Source organism: Zootermopsis nevadensis, unplaced genomic scaffold (assembly GCF_977971745.1).
Source record: "Zootermopsis nevadensis isolate Lab colony 2312 unplaced genomic scaffold, Znev_1.0 Znev_ptg000002l, whole genome shotgun sequence".
NCBI classification, from domain to species: domain Eukaryota; kingdom Metazoa; phylum Arthropoda; class Insecta; order Blattodea; family Termopsidae; genus Zootermopsis; species Zootermopsis nevadensis.
Window position 1 is genome coordinate 3,735,829 of NW_028259134.1, and position 8,010 is coordinate 3,743,838.

An 8,010-nucleotide genomic window follows, 5' to 3' on the forward strand; every position below is an offset into this window, starting at 1 on the left:
GTACTCGCGCACTTCTCCGAGGTAATGAGGGGGTGCACCGTCTTGCTGGAAGTGAATACGTCCTTCCTGGTCGTCTTCATGAAGTTGAGGAATGAGGAACTGTTGGAGCATGTCCAGATACACAATGCCGGTAATGGTCTTCTCCATGAAAAAGAAGGGGCCGTACACTTTATTTTTGCTGAGGGCGCAAAACACATTAGCTTTTGGACCGTCACGAACATGTTCCAGGAAGGCACGTGGTCTTACACTACCCCAAATCATGCAGTTGTGGGTGTTGACCTTACCAGTGACATGGAACGTGCTTTCATCACTGAAAAGTACTGAGTCCAGAAATCCTTCGTCGTCTTCAACCCGCCGCAACATTTCCGTACAAAATTGCTTACGAGCCAGTTTATCACCATCTGAAATGGCTTGCACCATGGATAATCTGTCCACTCTTAAGTGTAAACGTCTTCGTAACACTCGCCACACAGTCACATGTGGAATCCCTCTTTCCCGAGATGCACGTCTCTTTGACTTGCGTGGAGTTCGAGCGAAGCTCTCCCTAATCTGTTCCACGGCGTCTTCAGAAACACGTGGCCTACCAGCTTTCTTGGTATGGCACATGAAACTTGATGTGTTTGGCTAAATTTGTGCATTTAAAAATATTGCGCACGTCCTTCAAATAAATTTATATTCTCCTGCGAAGTTGTAAAGCTACTTTTGAAACACAGTGTATATTTCCTTTTGTAATATTCATACAAGTTACACAGATATTTTATGTTAATAACATTTCAGGACTGAGTAATAAATGACGAGAGTGAGAGTTTTAATGCTGGATGCGCTAATGATTAGTGATATTTTATTCCATCCCCCTTCACGCACTCAATATCATTCAGCACTACACAACCCCTGAAAGTGATTAAACTACAGTTTTAATAGTAATCGTCATCTGCTATTAGCTTGGACAAATATGTTAATGGCTGCAACTGAAATGCTGAAGTTAATTTTTTTTCTTTGCCGCTTTGTAGAGATTGAATGTTGATCCACTAAAGTGGCCGGACAACTTTGCTGAGGTCACATGAGTGCGTGACGCTTTACTGCCATAATATTTTATTATTTCAACCTTGAAATGAATAAAATAGAGCACATACACAGGATTAAATATTCTAATTCTTGGTAACGCTCACCGCACTTTTAACACTGTGCCGATAGCTACTTTCAGTAATAAAATGTTGCACCGGTTTTAAAGTGTAAAATTTTAATATTGTAATGAAATTATTTCAGTTATTGAAGGAGTCGTTCGATGTTCACATCAAAAAGTTTTTGAAGCGTAACATTACGCAACCAATTCTAAAATTGGGACCAAGTGCCGATCCTTCTCCTCAAGAATGTATGGAGGTAAGAAAATATTAAAAAATCTGCAGTGTAACTGTTTTTAAGATATATTTTTGGTGTAATGAATTCTTCTTGGGCCACCAGCCACGTAAGGTGTCTTGATGAAGAAAATGCCAACGTTTCGAGAACCATTTTTGTCCACATCGTCGGGGTGTTTTTGGTTTTGTCAGTGTGCGTCATATGAGGACACTGTCACAGGGATCAAGTTAATAGGATTTGAGGTTCTCGTGAGAGTGTGTACAAAGATGGCTGTCGTCTGGTAGAAGATTACCACGATTTCTGAGGTCCATCGGGGCAATGCACCGTTACGATGGAGGCAACAGGATGTCTGAGAACAAAGTGCCGAGGGAATATTTTAAACTAGGAGAGGAGGACATAGAATGTTGCGAAATGAGTTTCATGCCTGATATTTTATTGATTAATTCAAGAATGATGGAAACAATAAGTGCATATACATTTTTGTTTGAAATTATCAGACAATTTAGGTATAGACTAAAAGAAAATATCAAAATGGACCTTCAATTTTTAAATTTATGCTTATGATTTTTCTTCCTACACATATTATTAGCTTTTTTGTGATTTTGTTAATTCTTTTAATTATTTTCAATTTATTATTTTAATGTAATGTGGGGTATTTCACATATTTTATATAAAACTGAAATTCTGGATGTATATTTTTCCCCCTTATATCTTGAGAGTGTATATATTTATTTGTACCAAATTTGCCATTCTTATTCCTTGATACTAGGAAGAGATTTTAGGAAGGTCAAAACGCAGAAAAATTGACTCGAGTTCAAGTCCTGGTGAAGTTGGTTCCTGTAACTCAGAAACTAAGCATAATAGAAGAACTGCGCTGAGACCAAAGCTTCTTTCTTTTCTTTCTTTCTTCAAAGAATAGATTACAGAAAAAAGGCCACAATCCTGAAATCGCCAGATGAAGTTGGTTTCTGTATATTGGAAGCTAATGTTGCTTGTTTTGGTGAAGAGATTACAAGACCATAGGTCAGAAACCCAAAAATCTACCCTCCTTTGGAGTCCCAGTGAAGATGTTGGGATTGGGGATAACTTTTCCTATCATATTCAACAATACATGTCAAATGATAATCCCTATGGAAGGCTCTTGGGCAGTTAAGATCGAGCATTCCTCAAATTCCCCCCCAGTAACACTGCAGCCACTCTGCTAATATTAAATATTTGCTTTTGGTGGTGTTACCTTGTTCACTTCTAGTGGAAGTTTGAACTGTTATGTTTTTCCTACTGCTGTTTATTATGCGCTTAGACGTCATCCTTAAATCTTTCCCGGTCGACAGCGTACACTTCATATAATTTAAATTCTTTTCTTTTCAGTTGGTAAGCAGAACCACTCAGCTTTTTCGAGAAGAATACTTACAGAGACATGATCGTGTTAGAGAAGAATTTGAAAGAAGGTGTGGTAACTGCCTAACAACTCTCCAGTATTAGAATTCAAAGGATCCTTCCATAACCTCAGTCTTCCAATTAGCTATTTTCCAACGCATTTCCCCTTCAGAATCATATTGCGTTCTTACCAATCTGTGAATCATAAATGGCTGAAAACTAAAAAATGGGCCACTGACTAGCAGTCTGTATGTTGCCAGGGTTCGGACACTGCAGACTCTGAAACGGCATCAGCTACAGGAGTTGGAGCACATGAAACAGCAGAAAGTGAATCTCAAACAAACAGCCGAACAGCTCGCAGAAAAATATGAGGATACAAAGGATAAGCAAGAGGGATTAACTAAAAGGCATGGCGTAGTTTGCAGAATGCGTTATAATATAGAAGTAATTTTATAGTCTAATATGAAGTTTACTTCTCCTTTTTAGTAGCATCTGGCAAGCTGTGTTCGTCTTACAGCTGCCATTCTGCGATTAAAACAAGACGGTGGTTGGCTGATTTGTGCAGTACCAAGGATTATTGTCTAACCAACTAACTAACTAACTAGATGGCTTACCGAACCCGAAATTCATCACCGAATTAACCAAAGCCCTCCACCGGACCCTGTCCTGGGCCAACAAAATCCAGTTTCCTTCAACTCCTATCTCCGATAGATCCCGCCTGAGATTATCCTCCCATCTACGTCAAGGTCTCCCCAGCGGTCTCTTCCCCTCAGGCTTCCCGACCAATACCCGGTGCACAACTCCTTTCCCATCCAGGATTATTGTCACATGGTAAAAACTGTATACATCAGTATCAGTTTAATATTCACGTCATTTGGCTTCTCAAGTGACCTCAAAAACTTTTTGTTGAAATAAAGAGCTTCAAGAGCCAGGTAGCTCAGTCGGTATAGTGACTGGTTACAGACTGGATGACCAGTGTTCAATCCCTGATGGGCAGACGACTTTATCTCTAGCCTTTGTATCGAGACCAGCTGTGGGACCCACCCAGCCTCCTATCCAATGGGTACTAGGGTCCTTTCCCAGGGGTAAAGCACAGCCGGTGCCCCACTTAATGGTACCTGCACCTTGTCGTGGTGGTGGGGCTTGAGTACCTCAGTGACCCCAAGAGCTACTGGTAGGGCCTCCCTAGCCAGATTGGTCGAGGGGGAGAGGTCAGACTAAGACAGGTACCCTGGTCCGTCTGTCCGACGCTTTGATCGAGGTTTCGAAACATCTTCCTTTTTACGGTGCAAGGTTGTTAGCCTTGCGACCAACCCCCAACCTGGAGGACCAGGGTACCTGTCTTAGTCTGACCTCTCCCCCTCGACCAATCTGGCTAGGGAGGCCCTACCAGTAGCTCTTGGGGTCACTGACGTACTCAAGCCCCACCACCACGACAAGGTGCAGGTACCATTAAGTGGGGACAGTACTTGATTAGTAAAATTTAAACTGAAAGTCGCCTGTCTAATTAAGACAGCATTGTGTTCTGTTTATACTTTTTTTTTAATGAATAAGTTAAGAGGAATCTTGATGTTTGAAACTGGTTTTCATATCGATGTAGGTTTTTTGGGTAGTACTGGAGGCAGTATGGTACTCTGAAAAACTGGCATCTACCTACCAGTCGACACAGCATTTTGACTCCGAAGACCTACATTGACATCTTAACATCAGATCTCTTATGTTCACATAGTTTTTGGCAGTTTTTGTGAAAAGTGCATAAATTAGATTGCATTTTTCCCACCTTTTTTTTTTTTAAGAAGAAAAGTAAGTATAAGTTGATAAGTGCACAGACAGATGTAACCTTTCTCAGTTAAATTCACTTTGTGCAGAGAATATGTAGTTATATATTTGAAGGCCGTAGTTCTAAATGGATCTTGGTGTGTGTTTGTATCAGGGCTGAACATGCTCTACACCTAGTGTGCCAACGCCAGCCAGTTTTGTCATCAGGTGATAAGAAGCTTTTGCGAGATGCGAAGGGGTTCAAAGACCTCTTCAGAGAATTCCAGAAGTCTTTCGAACAAATGAAGGCAAAACAAAAATATTACAAATTACAGGTATATTATGAGTTTTATTTTACAGAACTGGCCTTTATATAAGCATGTGTATACAATTTTGCTTTAATTAGAAGACGAGTGAACAAATATTTTTTTTGGTTTAGGCCATTTGTCAAATTCCCGAGTCTTTGTTCGGTGAAATTAATTCAAGAGTTCACTTTGAATTTCCTGGTTGTCAAATAACTAAAATAAAGTTGGCTGTCAGTATCATATATAATTTAATACTGGAAAATTTGATAGAAATTCGTACTCAGTCTCTCATAGAGTCTCCATGGGTACATCAGACCATCCACATGATATTGAGAGTCTCAACCAAATTTCCTTCTATCATCAAACAGAGATCCTGGGGTCTCGGGTTCGATTCCCGGCGGTGCCAGAATTTATAACTTGTGTTGGGCAAGGCCGTGGTCTAGGCAACACGGAGTTTTCCTCCGGGGGCTTCCCCGGTTTCTCCGTGGCATCCCAACAATTACTCCATTCACACACAGAAGAAGGCAATGGCAAACCACTTCTGAATCATCTGCCAAGAACGTATATGAACAGGTCCCAGTCCGAGAAAAGGATGGAAGGATCCTGTTCATAATATGTCGCCAACCTCCTGTAAAGGAGACGGCGTAATAAAAAGAATCAAGCAGAGACATCTATTGTCTTCTGCTGGGTACCTGGCCACAGGCCTTCTCAACAGTGCAGCTGCTGTACTTGGAAATATTACGTCTGACTTGGCTGTGGGCAGTGATGTTTAAACCTCTCTAATTCACTCCGTCGTGTCATGTTGGCGAGATTAATTGACCGTACACAGTAAGTTGCAAGCAGTGAAGACATCCATGAGGCAGCTCCTTCAGGTCTGTCAGGAAGGAAGAGGTTATGGTCGCACACATTTGCGTCAGTACACTTAATTGATGCGTGGGGATTTGCTGCACGGTGAACCAGTACCTAACTCTAGGCAGTGTGGCGTACACCTTTCCGTTCTACCCATCGTACTGGAGGGCCCACTTTAAAATGGAGATTGTTACATGTTTAATTTTTATGGAACTTTGCATGACGTCCTCGGGAATGATCACTGTTTGTAATATTGCTTTCCAATGTGGTATAGACCTTGCCGTTTCTGTTTAAGTGGTGGTATTTTATGTCACTTTAAAAGTTTTACCAAGATGTAGAAATTCTAATCTGTTTATTTATTCACGTCATTTCTGTGCTACATGGCAGGCCACTTTACAGCCTGACATCTTTATCAGTTTTAAACACACAGCCTTTTTTTGTACTAATTTTGTAGTTTTAACCATCATTGGACAGGCATGATTTTTATTACTTTTAATGTGTGTGTTCTATTTTGTGCAAGAAGTTGACTTTTTCTATCCTCAAACTTACTGCAAGGCCACTTTACAGTCTGGAAAATGTAATCTAATTCCACTAGGGCTCAGGCAAATAATTTAGAAATTTAATGCTATACAGACAAAAATAACCAAAGACGCTGACGTACCTCTAAACACGCACACTCCTCTCTCGGATAGGCCATAGGCACCGTAAAGTAATAACACTGCAACAGATGTTACAGTAATTCAGTAATTTGTTCTTTCTTTCGTGCAGATGGAACAGTGGGTGTCAAGTCAGAAGTTAGGGGAGTCATTTTTGAGACAACCTCAAATGAAGAACGTCAAAGCTGAAGTGGCTCAGATGTAAGTATTACGTATGTCTCCGTGTGTTTATGTTGTGATTGCAACCGCCCTTCCGCAGACGATTCTTCTTACTTTGGTTGCCACTGGATCAAACCCAGTAACGTGCCCGGTTTGTGTGCGGTTACAGCTTGAGATATAAATTTCGGTATGTGGAAGGATATGAAGGGATATTTGGTGCAGGTTTTGTCGGAGAGCAAGGGTCTCCGAATCTTAGGGAGTATACGGGGACTGTGATGGTTGGAGCGGCATTTGCGCGAAGGAAGTGAAATCTCTGGCGTTGAGCAACTGAAGACCACATCGAAGTTACCTTGAAGATGTCACCTTTTATTGCGCTTCGAGACACACTGTTGTACAGCCAATTACTCTGTTTGGAAAGCAGTGCGATGATTCGGCTGTTGTATTTGTACTTGAAATTTGAAGGTACAAGCAGAAACTGTCCGCTTGACTTGAAGAACCAAAATTTTTGAGAGCCCGCACCAACACAATCCTGCTATAAATACCCCCGCAACGTAACTTTTCTTAAATTTTGAATTTAATACGGCGATCCGATTCATCGCCCAAAGAGTCACCCCATGACTTCGGAAACGCGCCTAAAAGCCACATTCGAATTTCATTGATTCCAGTCTCAGTGAGACGATGGTTGTCGGGCAAACCGTCATTCCACATGTGGAAGGGCTTAAGTTTTTGCCTCGTAAACAACTTTTACGAGTACAAAAGCTTTGTTAAAGTCAAGTTCCCGCTAGACGGAATGTGAGGAGGAGAGACTTTCAAAACTGAGTGTCGCCACTCTCTTCCAATTTAATACATTTAACAATGCCAAAATTAATAAAATAACTCAAATTTGGATGAAGTAAGGCGTATCAAATATCATCTAATCACACCACCTTCGTTTATATAAACCAGATTAATATGCGAAAGCCTGGTTTACCCCTCATCTCAAGGTTCATCCCATTCGGGAATCAATCCACGAACCTGGACTGACACATGATTTTGGAAAGGTTTGTTTGTTTTAGCGGCGTATTATGTGAGGCTTGAAGCTTAGGGGCACTAAAATCCTATTGGGTAATCAGGATTGTCAGAATTAAATAAAAGACCAGCATTTCTGATTGTGTGTGAGAGGATTTTAGTACAGGAATTTAAAAAATTGTTATAATATTAATAATTTTAAATCTCCAGAATTGTCATTCCTACAAAAAATTTTCCTTTTGATTTTTGTCTGGTATTAAAATGTATGAGTACTGTGTTTATTTTTTGTAATTGAGATATTATCTTTATTTTTTCAGGACTACAGAGATTGCCGACCTTATAAAAATGGTTGAAATCTGTAAACGTGAAATGGGCTTGTGATTTTTCTTAGCCCGTGAAGGTTATAATTCATATGAGGATTGTTTCCTTGTTTAATGTTTAGGTCTGCAGTTTGTCATAAGTAGGAAGTGGGGTTATGTAAGTTGATGATTTTGATATGGAATTACTTTACAAAAAGGTTTATTAAAAGTGTTTTAGTAGTA

General features: G+C 40.3%; 1 protein-coding gene across 4 annotated transcripts in view; it reads left to right on the forward strand.

Annotated features, from left to right (window-relative positions):
- mbo (Nuclear pore complex protein Nup88) overlaps window positions 1-8,010 on the forward strand; it is a 622,627-nt gene extending 614,617 nt beyond the window's left edge. For all 4 annotated transcript variants that reach the window (XM_087358015.1, XM_087358009.1, XM_087358003.1 and 1 more), the window contains 6 exons: window positions 1,267-1,380; window positions 2,725-2,804; window positions 2,994-3,140; window positions 4,667-4,826; window positions 6,414-6,502; window positions 7,786-8,010. In XM_087358015.1, coding sequence (XP_087214141.1) covers window positions 1,267-1,380; window positions 2,725-2,804; window positions 2,994-3,140; window positions 4,667-4,826; window positions 6,414-6,502; window positions 7,786-7,849 — 654 coding nt within the window. In that variant the 3' untranslated portion in view covers window positions 7,850-8,010. The remainder of the gene's footprint in view (window positions 1-1,266; window positions 1,381-2,724; window positions 2,805-2,993; window positions 3,141-4,666; window positions 4,827-6,413; window positions 6,503-7,785) is intronic.